The sequence below is a fragment of the Gracilinanus agilis genome, chromosome 4 (genome assembly GCF_016433145.1).
Source record: "Gracilinanus agilis isolate LMUSP501 chromosome 4, AgileGrace, whole genome shotgun sequence".
Taxonomy (NCBI): Eukaryota; Metazoa; Chordata; class Mammalia; order Didelphimorphia; family Didelphidae; genus Gracilinanus; species Gracilinanus agilis.
In genome coordinates, this window is record NC_058133.1 from 201,380,043 (window position 1) to 201,401,757 (window position 21,715).

Sequence of the window (21,715 nt, forward strand, 5' to 3'; positions counted from 1 at the left end):
GGCTATGCTAGCTAGGTTAAGAGAGAAATGGAGACTGATAATGAAGAAAACTTCCTGGAGGAGATAAATGTGTGAATAATAGAAGGATGCGGTGGCAGTCAGGCAGAGGCTATTCTAGGAATCTGGAACAATTTGGGAAAAGATGAATTTATTCAGCTGTAAGATAACAAGGTTGGACAAGATGATTTCCAAGATTTCTTTTTACTCTAAATACCACAATCTAGATATCAGGGAATGGGCAGTGGGAAGAATAACAAGAGGAAAATTTGATAAAAATGGTGTAGGTTGATGGGTGATAAAAGGTAAGAGTGGATAGGCTGGGTGGGACTAAAGAGTAGAAATCTCTGAAGACTGAGGAACAGTTTGATCAAGAGGATGACAACTAGCCCATATGCAAAACATGAGGAAAGGAACCATTTTTTTAGATGCATAATGATTTAGAGCAGGAAAGGCTAGATAGAAGCAAAAAGGCCTCAAAAGAGTTGTGTGTCTGTGGTAACTAGACACAGGATAACGTGGACAAAGCTTGAAGAGGGAGAGACAGAAGAGAATGGGTAGTAGGATTAAACAATGTGAAGAACAAAAGAGGTACAAGAACAAGACAGAGAAGGATGAGTTGGCAAGAGGAAAACTTAGAAGCTGTGCCTGACTCATTCTATCCCTGATCCATTTTCTCACTTAAACCATAAATCTTCCCTTAGGCAGAACAATCACCACTGCAGAACTTGTAGTGAAAACCCTAAAACTTAGTTTCAAAAGAGCAATTTCCTCCTTTTCCTTAATCTGAGACTGGTATACTAATATTATCCCTGGATCTCAGTTTTAGTTCTATTAACTATTAACTAGGAACATGAGTTTATGTGTTTATGCCTCTTTAGCCATCATTCTCCTTTGTAAAATGAAGGGCTTAGGCTGGATAATTCTTTTAGCTCTAACATTCTAGGACTTTAAGAATCTTACAAATAGGGGCAGCTAGGTGGTTCAGTAGACAGAGGGTCAGGCCTGGAGTCAGGAGGATCTGGGTTCAAATCTGGTTGCAGATATTTCCTAGCTGTGTGATCTTAGGTAAGTCATTTAGCCTCAATTGCCTAGACCTTACAGCTCTTCTGTCTGGGAACTGATATTTAGTATTGATTCTAAGTCAGAAGGATTTAAAAAAAAAAAAAAAGAATACTATTCTGTAGAATAATGTCCATTCTGAGTACCTAAATGTACCAATACCCTCGTGCCTCTCAGCACAACTTTTACCGAAGAGGAGCTAAGCAAAGCTAACATTTTGCTTCTTGGAATGGTCCAACTACCTTCCCTGCCATGTGAAGTCCATTTCTCCTTTTGAGGCTATGCAATCCTTCGGAGAGTAAAGGAAAGAACTCTGATTTTACTGTTGGTGGGAAATCCCTTTCACCCACGCAGATCAATCAGAATGACTTAGTAAGCTCCCTAAGTTGTAGGCACTTGTCTAGGTGCATAGAAATTAGATGATTTATCCAAGGTCCTCCAGCTGTTAAGTGTAAAAGTTAGAGTTTGAACACATCTTCCTAACTAAAAGCCCAACACTGTATCCACAATGCCCAGTTGCTGCTACTATGCACTTAATAAATTAAGAACACAATCAGATTTCTGGAATTCAGATATAAAGATAATAATGTTGCACCAAACTAGTTGGGTTCCAAAGGGATTGAATGGCAACTTCTGGAAGACATATGGCTGTTTCACACCTGAACATCTATGTTATCTAATCAGTTTCTACTTTTTCCCACCTTACTTCAGACACACACAAAGATGGTCACACCTTGGATCTTGTCACTATACACAAATTGTACCACAACTCTTCCATTTTTGAAAATTTCAAAATCTCTTATCTGGCCACACACTAGCCTCTTCCACAAACAAGGCACTCCATCTTTTGATTAATTATTTTCTCTGGCTATCTTCCATACCTGCAATATTGCCCTTTCTTCTCTAGCTCCTAGATTCCTTGGTTTCTTTCAAGTCCCAATAAAAATCCCTTCTTCTACAGGTAGCTTTTCCTAACCCCTCTTAATTTCAGCGCCTTTCTTCCTTTATTTATTTCCTATTTATCCTGCATATATTTGGTTGTACATTTGTCTGCTTCTCTTCCTCCCCAGTATACTGTGAACTTCTTGATGGCAGGGAATGCCCTTTGACACTTTTTGTATTCCCAGAGCTGAACATAGTACTTGGCACATAATAGGCCCTTAATAAATGTCTAATGACTAAAGGACTTGATGATGCCTTCTCCCACACTATTTCCTTCATCTTTTCCCTCAACTGGTATCTGAAACAGAATTTGGGTGGGTAGCATAACTTTTCAAGAAGTTTCTTGCTAGTTTTGTTTTTGACCACTGTTCCCTCTTTATTATGTCATCCCTGGCTCCTTTGGCCCTCAATCAGGTACCAATCATAAGGACTATTTCCCTCTAGTACTAATATTCTATAGTTTAGTTACCATACAACTACACTAGATTCTCTCCTTCACTTTATTTTATTTCTCCTTTTTTCTTTCCTTAAACAAAACAACTCTTATCTTCTGTCTTAGAATGGATAAAAGTATTGATTCCAACGCAGCAGAAAGGGTTAAGGTATTTGGCATTAAATGACTTGTCCAGGGTCACAAAGCTTGTGTCTGAGGTCACATTTGGACCCAAGTCCTCCTGACTCCAGGCCTGGTCCTTTATCCACTGAGATATCCAGCTGCCTCTTTACTTTTTTTTTTTTTTTTTAAACCCTTAACTTCTGTGTATTGGCTTCTAGGTGGAAGAGTGGTAAGTATGGGCAATAGGGGTCAAATGACTTGCCCAGGGTCACACATTTCCTTCACTTTTAATGATGTTTTTTAAAAGTGCCTCCAAATATTTTCCATTCTTTGGTATGTTTAGAATATAGACTATTCACTTAGGAATATAAATTGATGGAAATGGATTTTTGGAGTGGGTGGGTTAAGGAATAAGATTCAGGATGAGATGAAAGACTACTACTTTTTTTTTTTTTAAACACTTACCTTCTGTTTTAGGATGAATATTGTATATTGGTTCAAAGGTAGAAAAGTGGTAAGGGCTAGGCAAATGGAGTTAAATGACTTGCCTAGGCTCACACACCTAGAAAGTGTCTGAAGCCAGCTTTGAACCCAAAACTTTCTTCCCATGGAGCCACCTAGTTGCCCCTAGATGAAATACTTTTAAATAGAAGAGAATAATGGAGGAGGAGAGGGAATATAGCTCAGTTCCCTATGGTGTTGGTACATGGATAGCTCAAAATAGAGACTCCATCCCTGCCAACAGCTAAGATGCCTACTGAGATGGGAGGGCCACAAACTGACAGGGAGAAAGAAACATAAAATACATAGGTTTTATGCAGTCTTTGTGCAGCCACAAGGGAAAAGAAAAAAAACACAAACTAGTAATTTAACAAAAAGATCTTCATGATGTGCCCTGACTCTTCAGTAACAAAATAATGTATTAAAAGTGCTTTATGAACCTAGGATCACTCATACCTGCACAGAAGAAGCTCTGGGAGTCCAGTCCTTTCTCTGTGGGGATGGCCACCAGGTACTGCAATAGGAAGCCATTTTTCCCTGTTGCATACTTCAAGATTTCTTGGGAACTCTCATCTAGGCTTCCCCCAAGAGTCAATGCCTCTTCTGCTGTTTCCAAATAGGAGGTTAAAACTTTTCGTACAAGCTCTCTCCAGGCTGCTGCCTCCTCTGCACTCTGGGCCTTCAGTTTCAAGGTGGCTTTGGCTGTGATGATCTTAAAGAAAGCTGGGCTCCCCAGACTTGTGTCAGGAAGAATATCTCGGATTGTCTCAATCCCATGGCTATCACTTAATATCTTTTCATTATTCCTCATTTTGAAGCATTTTAGAGACTCTAAAGACAAGGAAAAAATTAAGGGAGTCCAAGTCTTCTCTGTATGCATGTAGAGAACAGATTCTTTAATAGCATCCAGTTCAGGCATCAGTGGAAATGGCCAATCAAAATGGCCACCTAGAGCTGCTTCCACCTGGGAGACTGGGATGAGGTGGCTGAAGGAGCTGCCCTGGGGATGCTCGATATCTTCCACAGGGTCTGGGGCCTGAAGTGTTTCCCATTCTTGCTCTTGCTGAGGTCGGCATTTCTGCAGTGCTTCATGCAGTCGGTCCAACCAGTCTTCAGCCTCATCCTGGCAGGGAGCTCGAAGGGTCAGCTTCTTGTTGGAGAATACCAAGTCAAAGCGCCCATCACTTTGGGCTGGCCCCACAGACTCACACCGAAGAAGGGAGCAGTTCTCTACACACTCACGGTCCTCATCATTTAGATAGAGTCGGAACTCAAGTGGGGAGAGCTCACAGAAATATTCTTTCCAGATGCCCATGGCCCCACGACGTTCCAGTGTGCCCAGCTTTATGAGGCCCCTGAACGGGTTGGAGAGCCCTACAATCAAATATATTTCAGAAAATTATAAGATTTTAGAGCAAAAAACAGATACTCCCAAAGGATCAGAAAAGCAAATGAGGAATAAAGTACAAAAGCTAAAGGGCAAATGCTTGGCTGAGAGATGTGATTCACTAAAGCTGAAATAGAGACAGAGAGAGAGAGAGAGAATCCAGGTGCAAACATATGCTTATAAACATTATAAGGTTCTTTAACTGAATTTTGGAGATGTCCTCTGGAGTAGGAAGTGCCACAAACTAGTTCCACTCAAGAGCTTAGAGAGAAATCCAGGGGGTAAAATAGATTTAATGTAAAACCCAATGAAAAGAGAGCCAGGCCTAAAGACAGAAGGTCCTGGGTTCAAATCTGACCTCAGATACTTCCTAGCTGTGTGACCTTGGGCAAGTCACTTAACCCTTACTATTCTTTTGTCTTGGATCCAACACACAGAATTGATTCTAAGACAAAAGGTAAGGGTTTTTAAAAATAAGAATATTTTTTAAAAAACAACAAAAAGGAAAGAATGTTCTATTTCATTCAGAAAGAAATGTCTATTTCAGAGGTCGACACCATAGCCAAGACCAGGACTTCATTAGTCCAGTCAGAAATTTTCTATTGGGTTGAGAAAACTGAATACAGGAAGAAATGTTCACTTGTTTTTGAAGGAGAATATCTAAACTCATAAATACAATACATTGTAATGATTTAAAAATGGTATCTGAAAGCCCCAAATATGAAAGGATTATCTTTATCATAAAGAGAGACAAAGGATGGTAAACATTACGAGAACTGCTTAGGAGTTCTCATCAAGACTATTAAATCTTTAGAAAGAATTACTAGAAAGTTTGGAGTCTTAAAAGGAACCTTGGGATAGTGATGAGAGCCACAGACTTATTTTATAGTCAGGCAGTACCCATTTCCTTATTGTGAGAGAAAAATCTCTTGAAGAATCTCTATCACTACAACATTCATAATTCTGAGCACTATTAAGGCTATCAAGGAGAAATTATTTTGATTTAAAAATGAGATTTAGTTTGCTATATGATCTAATTATAGTTTTTATTTTCTGATACCAGTTTCCTCCCCACTCCTTCAAGGGAGACACATTTAATAACAGAAATTAACAGGAACCAGGATTCAAATGATAGAAATACCTGTTGTTATACGCAATAGAGAGCTCTAACTTAAGAAAGAAATGGGGCAGTCTGTGCATACCAATTTGTCTCCGATGGACCACCCAGAAGTGTTTGTACTCAGGATCAGGGATTGGCTTGGTCGGTCTAGTTTCCAAATGTGGCACACAAGCTTGATCCGAGGGCTCCATGAAGTGGTTCTTCCCTGGCCCTTCAGAAGCAGGATTATGGACATCAGGTTTTGTCTCTGGGGTCCCTCCCCCAGAGAGATCTGAAGCACTATCTGGAACCCTCTCAGGGGAAGGCCGATAGAAATCATCCTCTGAGATCCAGCTCTTGCTTTCCTATTTTGTAAGAGAGAAGTAATAAATATTGACCTAATGAGAAGCATTGTCTATGGATAAACAGTTTAAGAAAGGAGGCCCTGAGTTCTAGTCCTGCCTCCCATATATATTGGTTGTGTGACCCTGGGGAGGTCACTTAACCTCTCACTGCCTCTGTCAACCCCCTGATATTTCTAAGTTGTTGAGCAGATGCCAATCTACATGAGGGAGTGTTTTCTACATTAATGAAATCACAAGGTACATCCCCAAACTTGGCCACCATTTATATAATGTTTGAGTTTGTAAAGTGCTTTAGGTGCATTCCTTTATTTGAGATTCAGAACAAGCCTATGAATGAAGTACCACAGCTGTTATCCCCATTTTACTAAAACATACACTGAGGCTCCAGGTTAGGTTGCTAACATTATGACCTTGCTCTGTTTGGACAATTGGTATATGTGTTTGATTGAATGTCAGTGTGAAGTCAATGAAGCGTCAGTCTATGGAGTACAACTGAAAGCCTCCACATCGTAATCTCCCCTAAGTGAGATAATACCACAATAGCCATGAATTGAGGAATCCATGCTTAACATTGGCCAGTGAGTATGAGAAGGCAGGATTTGAACAAAAGCATGGATGACTCCAAGTCTTCTTTGTTACAGGAAAGTCTCTAAATTAAATGTTTTTGTCTTAAGGCATGCTTTATGTTAGAGAGAAGAAGGTTCTCTATTTGATCATTTAAAATGTTTTCACTTTTCTGCATATATGCCAACATCTTCAGGTCTTCTTTAGACTATTCCCTTAGAACTCCTATCCCCTTTAATCCAGCTTCTCCAGCTTTGATGGCTTGGAGGCAGGAAGATGGATGATTCCCTTTCCTTCCCCTTCCTATCTCAACTCCAGCCTATAAATGATCAGTTCTAGGTATAAAAACCAAGAAGAGAGAAAAGGCAACAAAGCAGATTGAATGTGTCTATCTCTCTATTCAAAGGAAATCATGTATGTACAAGTCACAAATATGCACAATTAATAATATTGTTTTTAACAAATATATTAATGTTGCAAGCTGCAATTCATCCCATTCCACTCTGAGGTCCCTCCATAAACAAACAAACAAAACCCCCATATATACACATATCTATAAATACAAATGGAAGAACAGGCTAAGGGAATGAATTTGAAGATTTTCTTGTGATTGGCTGTTAAGTGCTAAGTGACCACCTATTTCCTTCAAATCAGGAGCAGAAAACTTCCAGGGCAAATTAGTAATTCTTGTTAGACCTGACTAAAGACCTTGGCTTAGGCTTTCAACCACCAGGGCCAGGAAGAATCTTATAAACCTGGCACTCCTAAAAGTCTTTTCCACTAGGTAGGGCCCTCTCAAACTGGATAAGGAAATAGTATTTCCCTCCAACATAGAACCACTGAGTTTTCTATAACAGCTTTCCTATACTTGCTACATGGATAACAGAACACTAGCTTGTGAACAATAGCATTCCTTGGTCAAAGAAATATGAGGATCAATTTCTGAAAAATGTGGTAAGATGATCCCAATATCTATTACACTAGCAATCCTTCCACACTCAGGATATCTGATCACAGATTCACGAGAAATAGAATATGAACCTGGCCTATACTGAATCCCTGATGGAAATGACTATTATAACATAATTGGGTTAATATGTTTACTACAGGTCCAATAGGCTAAAAACAGTGGTTGCTATGGTAACAGGTGCTAAGTGAGGGTTCCTTTGAGAGAAAACCTGTTGCTATCTAAAGGTTAGAGAGATCGGTAGACCTGGAACTGATGCTTGGGCAGCATTGAAAGTGCAAAGAGAAGAGCGGGGGCAGCTAGGTGACTCAGTGGATAGAGAGCTGGGTTTGGATTCAAATGTGACTTCATATATTCCCTAGCTGTGACCCTGGGCAAGTCACTTAACCCCCATTGCTTAGCCCTTACCGCTCTTCTGCCTTGGAAATGATACTTAGTATTGATTCTAAGATAGAAGGTACGGGTTTAAAAAAGAGAAGTGACAAGGAGCTTTTCTGCATCAAGACAAAGAAAACTTGCTCATCATTTATCCCCTGCTCCTAACTCCAGAGTTTTCAATCAAATCAGAAAGCTACTTTCTTTTTTTTATTATTTTTTTATTTTTTAATCCTTACTTTCTGTCCTGGAGTCAATACTGAGTATTGGCTCCAAGGCAGAAGAGTGGTAAGGGTAGGCAATGGGGGTCAAGTGACTTGCCCAGGGTCACACAGCTGTCAAGTGTCTGAAGCCAGATTTGAACCTAGGACCTCCCATCTCTAGGGCTGGCTCTCAATCCACTGAGCTACCCAGCTATCCCCAGAAAGCTACTTTCTTATTTCCTTCACCTTCTGCTTGTTCAGATACATGGCCCCTGCCTATTCCCATTCAGAAAGACCTCTCTATGCTTTTTTGATTCATAAGTGTGGAAAAAAAATCAATATCCAGAATATAAACCTCATTTCTACTGCCTTTCAGAAACCAAAAACAAGCACACTGGACAGTGCGCACACATGCAGCTCCCATAGTCTATCTGGGCAGCAGGCCTGAGAGGACCATCATAAATATGACCTCTTGGGTCCCTTATGGCTTCAAAATTACATGATCTATGACTACAAATGTATTATTTCTGCCTTATTTTATTCTATGGTCTTTGCATATTTAAGTTACAAGTCTGTGTTTAATGTATTTTATAAAATAATCATTAGGGATAGGGATAGTCAGGAAAATAGTTAAGAAACATTTATTACAGGCTTACGATGTGCCTGTAACTGCATTAAGAAAGGCAGTACCAGTCCTTGCCCTCAAGGAGCTCACATTTTAATAAGGAGACAACATGTAAATAATTGAGCACATAGAAGAAGCACACATAGAAGAGTAGCTGGAAGAGACTCTAATCTCGGGAATAGAGGGACAGGGAAAGGTCCCAGCCCCATGGAAGGGGAGATTTGAACTGAGTCTTGAAGGAAGCCAAGGAAGCTAAGAGGCAGAGGTGAGGGGGGAAAAAGCACTGCTAGGCACAGGGAGTGTATGTTGGGGGACAGTTACTGTAAAGGCATGGAGATGGGAGACTGAGAGTTGTGTATAAGGAACAGAAAATGGGCTGCCAGTGTAAGCTGAATCTTAAAGCTATGAGTGTACAGGTTCAAGAGCTTTAAAAGCCAAACAGAGGACTTTATATTTTACCCTGGAGGTAACAGGGAGCCACTGGGGTTTACTAAGGAGGTAACAGAAAAGTCCCTCTAGCAGCTAAATGGAGGACAGACTGGATTGGGGAAAGAGTTGAAGCAGGGAGACCAATTAGATGGCTACTGCAATAGTCTAGGGAAGATGTGATGAAGGTATGAGCTAGGATGGCTGCTGTGAGTGAAGAGAAGGGAACTTCAGGAAGCAGACTCTATCAGCACAGGCTGGCACTCTCCCTGTGACTTATTAGTCTCAGAAAATTGCCTAGAGTGCTTAGAGGTGAAGTGACTTGCCCAAGGTCATACAGCTAGTGCATGTTTAAGGGAGGATTTCAACCAAGGTCTTCTAGGTTCTAAGTTCTGCTGCTATTCAACTGCTGGCTGAACTGAAAAAATTACTTAATTAAAATTTTCTTTCTGATCCGGTCTCTACTTCTTCTCCATATCTGAATGGCACATGTGGCTGTCTCACCCTAATGCTTTTGGGACCAGCACATCCAAAGGTGCACTGGGAACTGAAGAGCCAGCAAAGTGTTCACTCAGCCCCTCTGACTGACTCTTGGCTGATCTTAGTGCTCAGCCCTAGGATTTCAGGGTGAGCTGTAGCATCAAACACACATGGCAGGAGTAGAGAAAGAAACTGCTGCTTAGAGCCAGGATGACTACTACACTCTCTGAATGAAAGAGGAAGTGATACTGAAAACTGGCAGCTCCCGACAAGAGCCCCCCTGGCTGCTGGGAAGAGACTCAGCTTTAGTTTATCTCAGAAAATCACTCTACCTTCAATAATTTTGGTGCCTGCCATCTTTCAATCTCAGTTCAGCTGTGGAAACTAGAGAGGTGAACAAGCAAAACCTTTATTCATGTGTGTGCAGCCTCTCTCTCCTATTATACTGCATGCTTTTATAAATGAGAGTTATGTATCTCAACCTTGTATTACCTGGGGCTTTACACATGGTAGGGGCCTAATAAATGTTTGGTGGAATGATATTTAGAGTTGGAAAGGCCTTTGGAGATCTTGAGTACAATCTTTCATTTTACAGATGAGGAAATGGAGTTTAAGAAAAGTGAAATGACTTGAAAGGACATGGCCCTTTCATTATAGCAGGCTGCCTTCCAACCAGCCCTCCATCAGAGTCAGTAGCTATTGCCCAGAGAAAATAACCTGCAACACCTACTGGAGAGGGAGCTGATGAAGCAAGGTAATAATCCATCTCTGAGTCATGCTCCTGGCTCATCTCCTGGCCATTTGATGCACCGGGTGCTTGTGTCTCTTCTTTAGGATTATAAAGCTGTGGGGATGAACTCCTACCAGCATCATCAGTGTCAGTTAAACAGGGCTGAGGCAACCTCAGGGCACTTGAAACCAGGGACACTGGCACATGCTTGTGGATATCCAAAGGGCATCTTGGGTCAGTAAGCAGTCCTGCAGATCCTTCCAAATGCAGGTGTGCCGTAGTGCTAAAGATTAGAGAAAGAAGAGATGATTAAAGTGGAGGAACTTTGAGAATCCTGAGATTTATTTCCTTGGATTCTTATTTTGATGGTTGGCACTAAATTAATCTGTACTTTGTTGAATTCAAATGTCCCAGAAGTTTCTGAACAAAAAAGGATTGAAGATGTGTGTGTCACAAGTTATTAGCTGACAGAAGAATAAAAAGACCATAAATAAACTCATATATATATATATATATACACACATCTTCTCATATACTTTGCTCCCTCCATGCAGTTCCCTATTTTCCCAGTGTGCTATAATTATAGGATTATATATCAGGAGTTGAAAGATCAGAAGCTAGGGAAGGGTGGAAGAAGGGAAAATAAGAAACACAAAGCGCAAAACACATTGGGTCACAGAAAACGTACAATGCACATGAGGAAGAGCTGGAAATAGGGGCTGGTCATCCTTTAGTAAAACCTAAATCCCAAATGTGAGGGACCAGAGTCTACGAGTACAGTGATTACTGTTTATTAGTTTCTGAGCTCCAAAACTTTGGGCATTGGAGAGAGCACTAAGGCTATTCTTTAAGGATAATCATTTACTCCAAGTATTTTCTACTGGAAAGTAATGAGGAAAAGTATGTTCAAGGGTAACTACTTAAGAAAGCTGGGGTACCATCAAATAACAAATACATGGTTAGGACTGCACAGAGATTTGTTGCTGCTCTTAATCTCTATATTCAAGAGATGTGGAATCACATTGCTTACCATCTTAGAGAGGCAGAAGGGAAGGGAAGGAGGGAAAGAATTTGGAACTCAACATTTTGGAAGATGAATATTAAAAATTGTTATATGTAAAATCGGGGAAAATATTATATTAAAAGAAAAAAGGGGTTTGGAATCAGCTTAGGAGATATCTCAAAGGAATTCTAAGAAATGGCAGAAAGGATACCTTTTATACCAATAAAAGTAACAGAGTGGCATGGTAGGAAAAAAAGGATAGATGGGGTGATGGTGTTCAAAGGAATAGATCAGATTAGGGATTAAAGAGTGGGAAGTTGCTGAAAGTCAGGGGAGTTTTCCCTTCCCTGGAAACTCTGATAAGAAGTCCAAATACAGTACATTGTTGTCATATTATGATGTAATCACACAAACTAGCTTTTCCTTCTTTGTATCTGAAACATACTTGACTGCAAAAATAATCTTTAACTCCTTTTACCTCTCCATTCTAAGAATTCTAGCAGTTTTCTAAGTCAACTATTTTCCTTCCTACAGTCTCCATCTTTTATTCCCTTTAGTCATTGGATTACACCACTGTCAAATCCAGGGCCCTCAGATTGATTAATCAAGTTTTTTGGAGCATAGTGGAACACAGTGGAAACAACATATTGGGAGATAGCCACAATTATTAACATAAACACTGAAGAATCAAAATATGAAAATCAGGGCCACTCTAATATAAAGCTGAGACAGGGGAGAATCTAGTTCTGCTTCTGTACTCCTATCTACAAATATCAAAGTAAGTAAAGAACAGATCTCTAAATTGAGGTATAAAACACAATGTCCTTTGGGTTAAAGTGATATTTTTAATTCTAACATTTTACTTTTTAAAAACATATTTAGAGAAGCCAAACTTGTAACTTGGAGTTAGTTGGCAACCAAAATCACATTAGAGCTGTAGTAAAGACAGGAATTTTTGCCAATCAATTTTAAGTATCTCTAAGCTACCTGTCCTAGAGTAAGGCCTTCTTCTAGTCCTGAAAAAGGCTACTTTTCCACAACTAGAAGCCTAGCATGAGGTTCTTAGTTCTAGTTCACTAATTCCTTAAGAGCTAATAGCTCTATAGAAAGAGGCACTTGCTTGGTTTTCAGCACTGAGCTTCCCAAACATTTACAATGTTAACTCAAAGGCCTGGAAAATTCCAACCACGAGGCTGGCTAAAAAGATGACTTCCAGCCAAAAGGTTCAGCTTACAACAAAGAAAGGTTGACTCTTCTATTAAGAGGAAATGAAGGCTTGTGATATGGTGGGAGGATAAAACAGTAAGGCAGGTTAAGTAATGCTTTAGTAACTAGCACCTTATAGGTTTTTGTTCAATTAACTCGATCAAATTTATTTAGACTAGTATTTGAGATGTCTGTCTCTGCTGCAACCAATCCTATCTCTTCAATATCTCTCTTCTCTTGCCTAATTTACATTAGGCAAGTCCTTCTGGAGAGCTAGTTAAAATGCTTGTTCACTGCCCTGTCTTTCCCAGCTTATTTGTTTCCCATTCTATGCCTCTGCCCATGCAATGATTCCTCTTTGCCAACTATATCTATCACTTTCTTCTGGAAGTCAATCTCACTGACTCTGGTCACTCATCTCTATCTGTATCCAGGACTTAGAGATCATAGATTTAGCCACTAAAGGATACATTTTTTGAAAGGATGGATGCTACAGTGGAGTGTTATGTAATGGCCATTATTAAAGGCATGATGAATGAATAAATGAGTACTTACTCTTGCAAAGACCTGTCAGAATCAAAAGTATTTGCAGTCCCTAGGTCTGAGTCATAGGACATGGGTTCATCAGAGCGAGCAGGGCTTCTGTTACCGTTCTCTTGGAGGAGACAACTGTCTGAGTTCAGGCTGCAGGACAACTGAGAGGAGCTGGCTGTGTTGAGGCTGAGAGAGGATGAAGTAAGCTTCATGCCACATCTGATCTTGTTGCTTGAGTGCTGGACCTCGATGTCTTCAGAGCCTGAAGACTGTGAAATGGAATCTAGAGACTTCTTCCGGTATAATTCTGCACCTCCAGTTGAAGAATCCAACTCTGATAGTGGGCAAAGGCCAGACAGTGCCAGTGGTGTGATAGTCCACTCATTTAACATGGCAGACTTATAAGACAGTTCAAAGGACAAGGAAGTCAATCCTTGTAATAAGCTGAGGAAGATCTCACTTTCTTCAGGATCTAGTAGCAAGGCCGTTGGCTGATAGTACTTACAGAGCTGAGACTTCTCCTGCAGAAGCAATTTCAGGTAGCATTCCAAAAGTCCATCATTTAGGGCCAGCCGCAGCCAGGCCCGGCATCGGCCCACATCTGTATTGATGAAGGTCAAGTGCTCTAAATCAGTAATTGTGTTTCTAGGAAATAGAAGGAACAAGTTCTTTTCAAACAGTTTAATCAGAGCACAAACAAAAGTAGCACAACTTTATAGACTATGTAATAAGTAACCCATATAATTCCTGAAACAGGTAGAAAACATAAGTTTTCATGTGTTTACTGGAGAAAGTATCTTAAGGCTGTTTAAAATACTTAGGATATTTTCGGCCCATGCACCAAAATAATAAATAATCATAATAATAAAATATTTAGGATATCCCTTTACCTTTCATCCTAGTAGCAACTGTAAGAAAGAAGGGCAAGGGCCAGGCAAATGGAGTCAAGTGATTTGCCTGAGGTCAACACACCACTAGGAAGAGTCTTGAGTCCAGATTGGAATTCAGATTCTTCTGACTCCAGACCAGGCTCTCTGTCCACTGAACAACCTAATTGTCCCTCCACCTGAATTCTTACAGTCAGTATATCATAGAAGATATAAGCTTAAAAAAAATCCATAAATCTCACCTTGGGGCCCCTTATCATTCATTCAAGAAATATTTGTTGACTACCTACTATATTCAAGGTGCACACTGATGGACAGATATCGACCCTCAGAGTCCTTGCCCTATAATCCAGTAGGTAAAATACAAAGAAATGCCTACAATATGGATTAAAGAATTTAAGTGCTATAAGAATACAGAGGGATTATTTCAAATCAGGATGAGTGTTTTTACATATACAACACTGTGCTGGCATCAAGGAAGGAAATTTTAGTTGGGAACATTCTTCTGTGTCCTACACCATACAGCACCTAGCACAGTGCTTTATATGTAAAAACTCTATTACTGAATACCCCACATCTAGTATCTAGCATAGAATTTAGCTAGAAGTGTAGTCTCAGTAAACACAGCTCTCCAGTTCATTTGGACTTCTATCCCACTGTCTCTTACTATGCACAAAGCCTATGAAAGTTCCTGAGAAGGGCCATAACTCTTTATCCCCATGTTTTTATTTGTAGATTTTTCCAGTAGATTAGATGGAAGCTCAAGACATACATTTGGGAGATTAAAGTGTCTCCATGGATCTAAGATATTGCCTTGCTATAGTGCTCTAACCTGTGAGTAATGACTTTCAGGAGAGGCCAGAAAGCTGGCTGAGGCAGAGGTGTCTGGCCACCTTTTTTCTTTCTCTTTCCTCCGGCATCTGCTTTGATGTACTTAGCTTGCAGGCCATGGATAAACCCAGCTTCCAAGGCACTGCACATAATGTTGGCATCTCCATCTTCACTGGTGACAACAGCATCAGAGGCTGCATACTGCTTCTGTAATGCCTTCACAGACCCCACCAGTTTCTTCTTAATCACCTAGGAAGCAGTCAACATATCATAAAAGTCTTTAGAAAAATATCCCTTGGTGGCCTTCTGGGGTTTCTCACTTTACTGAATATTTCCAAAACATAGTGTCACAGCTAAACAGTATTCCCTATCTACCAAAAACTAGCACTTCAGTCACTGAAATTCTTTGCATAGGGCTTTTTTTAACCTTAAAAGAGACATCCATGGGATTACAGTATCACAGATTTAGAGCTAGAAGGGATGATCAAGCCTAACTGTGCCACTCTTTATTTTACAAATGAACAAACTCATAAAACATAAATGACTTGTCTAAGGTCACATGGGCTTTTAGGTTAAAAATTCCAAAAAATAACTCAAATTTACATAATACTTTATCTATCTGTCTGTCTATATTTATTTATTTCTCCCAGTATAAAAGGATAAGAGAAATAAAGCCAACATTACTAAAGCATCTTAAAACTAACTCATGAAATATATCTTAATATAATCAATTATTTACTCTAGAAAAGAATCTATTAAGGTGGCAGAGCAGGTAATTGCATAAAACAAAGTATTTATACTCAGAGGTTCAAACCCTCTCCCATGTTCATAATTAATTTACTGATTTATATTGTTCCACTTTTACCAGCCACAGCCTTCTTAACATTAATTGAACGAAAAGTACTAGGCTACATACAATTTCAAAAAAGTCCAAATATTATTGGACCCCATGGTATCCTCCAACCTTTGAAGACAAAGTAAAACTACAAAAGAACCACTCCATCCCCTCACATCATCAATCTCAATATCTATTATCACATCCATTCTAGCAGTCACCCTAGCCCTAACTATAATAACTCCACTACCAATACCTCACAGCTTAATTGACCTTAACCTAGGACTCCTTTTCATCCTAGCCTTATCAGGACTATCAGTTTACTCAATTCTATGATCAGAGTGAGCATCAAACACCAAATATGCCTTAATTGGAGCCCTACAAGCAGTGGTCCAATCTCATATGAAGTAACATAAGCCATTATTTTACTCTCTATTATGCTCATTACAGCTCATTCACCCTAAAAAAATCTAACAATTACCCAAGAAAACATGATTAATCACCTCAACATGGCCCTTAGCTATAATATGATTCATTTCCACACTAGCCGAAACAAACCAAGCTCCATTTGACCTGACAGAAGGAGAATCATAACTCAGGTTTTAATGTTGAATACGCTGCAGGACCTTTTACCATATTCTTCTTAGCAGAGTATGCCAACATTTTTGCAATAAATGCCATAACAACTATTCTATTTCTAGGCTTATATATTGATTACAACCTCTACTTCAATACAACCACCTTTATAATTAAAACAATACTTCTAATAGTAGCCTTCCTATGAATTCAAGCATCCTCAATTCCAATATGACCAACTAATATATTTATTATGAAAAAACTTCCTACCAATTTAAATTAGCACTCTGCTTATGATTTATTTCAAACCCAATTGCACTATCAAGCATTCCCCCACAAATATAAGAAATATGTTTGACAAAAAATTATCTTGATAGGATAAATTATAGGGATTAAAGTCCCCTTATTTCTAGAACAAAAGGAATTGAACCTTCAACTAAGAACTCAAAATTCTGTGTTCCCTTTACACCACATTCTAGTAAGGTCAGCTAAATAAGCTATTGGACCCATACCCCAAAAATGTTGTTTTACATCCTTCCCATGCTAATGTCCCCCTCCAAATTAATAATTATCTCACTTAGCTTACTTGTAGGTACATCAATTACACTAATTAGTAACCACTGTTTAACTGCCTGAATAGGTCTAGAAATCAACACATTATCCCAATAATAACCTACCCACACCATACATGTACCACAGAATCCACAATCAAATATTTCTCAACCCAAGCTACAGTACCAATAATTATTATATTCTCTATTATTTATAATGTCTCAATAACCAACCAATGAACCTTTTCAAAATCCTTACCTTTGTCTTAGAATCAATACTGTGTAATGGTTCCAAAGCAGAAGAGTGGTAAGGGCTAGGCAATGGGGGTTAAGTGACTTGCCTAGGGTCATACAGCTAGGAAGTGTCTGAAACTTTGAATTTGAATCTAGGACTTCCCACCTCCAGGCCTGGTGCTCTATCTACTGACCTACTTGTGCCCATTTACATTTTATTTTAAGGCTTACAAAGAGTTTCCTCCACAGTTCTTTAAGTCATTAGTATTGGGACTCAGGGGTGACATCACAGCTACTTAGTATCAAAGCCAGGATTGGAACTCTGATTTCCTGAGCCTAAGACCACAACCAAATGTGTTGTTATCAGCACTATATAGTGCAAAAGAAACAATCATTCCCTTGGACTTAAAAGTCTGAGTTCACCCTGAGATGCCAAACCAATAATGCCAAGGAACTGATGGGGGAATACATGGAAGGGTGAAGCCCTTGACACCAATTCTGGCTAGATTTAGCCCCTAAAACAGTGATGCCAGTGTATAAATTCAAGTGAAATCTATGAGAAATTAGACAGTGGGCCCAACAGATAACCACATGGAAGAATAGGTAGAAAAAAGGGTTATCTCAACATTAGCCACCATCATATATCCGAACTTCTGATGGAGTTCAGTCCAGTTACTGCTCTTAATGGCTCTTCCCTCCATGGGTCATGCTTGAGATGATCCCCTTGGTTCATATAGATGGGTAATTAACTTGCAGAGGAAGATGGTAACATGAGTTTCTAAGTCAAGATTCTTTGAAAAGCAAACCATATGAAAAACTCACTTATTTCTATTGGTTAATCACAAAATTGTGATAGAATAAGAATCTTCAAAGGGATACTCAGACAATAGTAAGTAGGAAATCCTTTGGTCCCAGACTCAGGTGGTGGCTATTTTTTTTAAGGGAAATATGCTTGCACATTTTTTTTTTTTTTGCACAGAAATTACTGTAACTTTGTTAGAGAAAAGCTAATTAAATGTCTAAACCATCTACTGGGTTTCTAACCTCTCATTTTCCATTTCTGTCTCTACATTCTTTTCTCATCAGCTCACTTACCAGGATAGGTGCCTTGGGGTCTAGCCCGTTTTCCACTGTTGAAAGCATCTCCACTCCTCCAGCAATTCACTTAGATCATCACATGATAGCTATGGCAAAAAGAACACCCACAACACAGTGAGACACAAATCCTCATTTTCTTGTCCTTCCCATCCCATGGTTCTCTTCCTCTCTTGCCATTCCCCAATGTACCTACCAGGGGAAGCCTGAAGGAGAAGTGAAAATGGAAGTTTTTAAAGAAGGAAAAAAAAAAGAAAAAAAAAGAAAGTCAGGCTCTGAGAGATGAGGAGACCTAGTCAATATGGATGAGCCAGCTCCAGGGACAGCAGTTCTGCCCCTAAGGATAACTAGGTGTCTTTTATAGGAGCAGGAAGAGGACAAAGCCTAAATGATTAAATTTAAGTTGGAAGGGAATTTCCAACCAAATTTAATCATGAACCTGGGGTCGGGAAGGATATTCAGAATATTCCAGGACAGCCTACAATACAGGCTGGGCACCATAATAGCTTCACTTGCCCTTTATACATTTTTTTTTAAACACTACCTCAGCAGAGTCAAAACAAGAGGTTTAACCTTGTGAAGAGTGAATCAAACTTTCTTTATCTATCAATCAGCAACTTTTAAATTAATTAATCAAAAACTTAAGTACCCCTACTTAACACTAAGCTAGAGAATTCACAGTCACTTACTAAAGTAAGCTCACACCTCCAAAGACTACTGCCAACCTCCTTCAATTCAATTACATCCCAAAGTTCATTCTGGATCTTTTGAGGCAGTGTAGTTTTCTCGGAAACTGATCTCTCCAGAAGCCAGGAAAAGAAGGCCTGCTACTCACCCAGCTCACTGGCACAGGATTCAGGGAAGTCCAAAAAGAGAAGTCACAAGGCAAAGTGCGGAAGGCAAAGTCCTCCAAGCCCAAGATCCAAGCTGAAGATCCCTAGACAGGAAGTTCAGGACTTTTTATAGTCCTTTTCCCACGTCACCTCCTGTCCCTTCCTCCACTTTATGGGAACCAATTTCAGTCTTTCAACTTGCCTAGCACTGCCCACGGAGGTGGTCAGTGACCTCTGGAGTTGTCACTCACTCTGGCAATTAGTGCCTGGTAAGGGTACTTTAAGTTTTTGATTAATTTAAAAGTTGCTGATTGATAGACAAAGAAAGTTTGATTCATTCTTCACAACCTAAAAGCTTGTGTGACCTCAGGCAAGTCATTTATACTTTCTGAGCCACAGTTTTGTTCATTTATAAAATAGGGGGGTGGCACAAAAAAGGGAGATTAGACTAGATGGTCAAGTCTAGCTTTGAATCTGTGATACTATGATCTCAGGGATGTCTCTTTTTAAGATTGCCAGTTGAAGAAATGGAAACCCTGAGAAATGAGGTAACTATGTGCCTAAGGTCACATCAAGGCAAAAGTGCTTTTTAAGGTTAAAAAAAGGCCTATGCAAATAACTGCAGTGACTGCTTTTGCTTCTCTTTCAGGGTGATAACATATTTTTTAAAATGATACCAATGTCTTTTTTACTTTCTGCTAATGAGAAGCCCTCCTTTCCCACCACCTCAACGTGTCAATCATTCAGCAGAGCCCACTGTTAGCATATGTCCATGAGAACCACATTCCAAGCCTCTGGTAAAGAAAGGTCACTTGAGGATGGGGTAGGACAATGTCATCAGGATATTTGTTTTTTTCCAGAAAAGAGATTTCTGGCCCCTATTCTCAAGACAGCTGACAAGATTGCCTAGTCTCTCCAACATCCCCATAGCAATCAAATCAAAATAGATATTTGTGGTGTGCCAATTCGGTACAATAAACTGTGGAGCATAAAATGACATGGTACTACCTACCCTCAAGAAACTTACCATCCAGTGGGAGAGATAATACAAATATATAAAATAACAAAAGACTTAAGAAAGCAATACAAGAAATGACAAAATGAAGAAGTGTTGAATTAGTGAGTAATAGGGAAAATAGCTCCTAAAAGAATTCAGGAAATATATTAAACTTGAGGGATTTGGAAAGACTTTAAGAAGAGAGAGTAGCTGGGTGGGGTGGCACAAGTCTGAATCCCTGGTCCCAGGAATCCTTTGAGCTTAGGAGTTCTAGGTCACAGTAGGGATAAATAGCCAAACAGGGGTTCTCACTAAATTTGGCCCCAATATTGGGAGTTCCTAGAAACAGGTTGCTATCACACTGCTATGGAGGGCCAATCTGGTCCAGAAATAGTCACAAATCAAAGCTGCCATGAAAATCTCCACCATCATCCCTAAAGCATTAAAATTAAAGTATGTTTGTGGTATACCAATTATCTACAACAAACTGTGGGAGATGGTAATACCTACCCTCAAGAAACTTACCATGGAAAGACAACACAAACATATAAAATAACAGAAAACATGAGACAATAATACAGGGAATGAGAAAAGGTGGGATTAGGCCTGAAAATATTCTTCTAGCCTAAGCAAGTCAGGGAGATCCAGGAAAGAGAGAAAGTAAAGGAGTGAGTAAACGAGCAAGTAAGAAAGGGGGTAGGACTTAGGCTTGGTCTTAAAGAATGGGTACTTTATGAACAGATTATGGCATCAGTTCAGCCAAATAATAGAAAAATTGAGTGAGTATGTATATGCCCATGGCACTCACATATATATATATATATGTATTGTAAGGCAAGTTTGTTGAATTGGTGTGTTTGTGTGGAGGAACAGTAGGATATAAGTCTGGAAAGTGTAGGCTGGGGCTGAACTATGGAAGCAAGCTCTACTACCAGTAGGTAGTAAGGAGGATTTCTGCTTTGGCTACCATTTTAGATGAAAGTTTCCTATTGGCTGCCAATAACACCACCATGTTCTCCTGAATCCTTCCTACTCATTCTCACAATTATCTTACTCTCAGCTACTGGGAAATTTGGGAACCAATAGCCTTCAATCCTTTTTTTAGTTGGTAACCAGGACAGGAAACAGAAAGTTGCCACAGGTAAACATTTTGCTACAGCTAAACATTATAGGCTGTCACTAAAATTACTCTTAAAAATCAAATTGTCTTTAGAAGCTCAGCCCCTCCATATGCCTCCTGAGGTCAGCAATAGTACAGAAGGTGAAAGATATTTATGTTTTGTACCATGGGTGTCTAAACCTCAGACTTTATCTCCTATGTATCTAATATCCTGTTGTGGCCCATGGACCCCTACTCAAATCTGCCCTCCCTAGACAGGATTCATGCTTCATAACTCTTCCTCTATTTGTTCTTCAAAACTCATTCCCTCAAGACTTTGTCTTCTTCCAGGCTCATTCCTAATGATGGGTAAATATTTGATAACAGCTTCACTTACCTCTCCATGGGGATTTGGGGATGAATCACTTTTATAATGACATAATTTCAGATACTTTCCTACTGCAGGGTATACAAATATTTGGAGGTGGGTGATTTTCTCCACTCCTCAAATTGTACAATATGTTCCGGATACCAAATTTTCCAGGCCTGTTCATCACCTCTAAGTCCTTCTCACACCTAATATAGATATAGTCAAATCATATTAATTTAGGAAGGCAGTACTGTAGTACAGTGCACTGTAGGAAAGCCAGTGTGAATTACAGATTTTTAAAAAAGAGAAATTCGGTTTTATTACTTTAAAATAAGGTAATACAAATTACTAATTGTTAAATGTGATCATGCTAATTTTGCTTTAA

At 39.5% G+C, this 21,715-nt stretch overlaps 1 protein-coding gene across 1 annotated transcript in view; it reads right to left on the reverse strand.

Annotated features, from left to right (window-relative positions):
- The window catches only part of PLEKHM1 (pleckstrin homology and RUN domain containing M1), a 43,521-nt gene that overhangs the window by 14,837 nt on the left and 6,969 nt on the right, over positions 1-21,715 (reverse strand). Inside the window, exons 2-7 of the mRNA XM_044672281.1 lie at positions 18,032-18,120; positions 14,742-14,989; positions 13,044-13,667; positions 10,280-10,562; positions 5,648-5,909; positions 3,515-4,432 (exon numbers count right to left, since the gene is read on the reverse strand). Of these exons, the coding sequence (XP_044528216.1) occupies positions 3,515-4,432; positions 5,648-5,909; positions 10,280-10,562; positions 13,044-13,667; positions 14,742-14,989; positions 18,032-18,079 (2,383 nt within the window). The 5' untranslated portion in view covers positions 18,080-18,120. The remainder of the gene's footprint in view (positions 1-3,514; positions 4,433-5,647; positions 5,910-10,279; positions 10,563-13,043; positions 13,668-14,741; positions 14,990-18,031; positions 18,121-21,715) is intronic.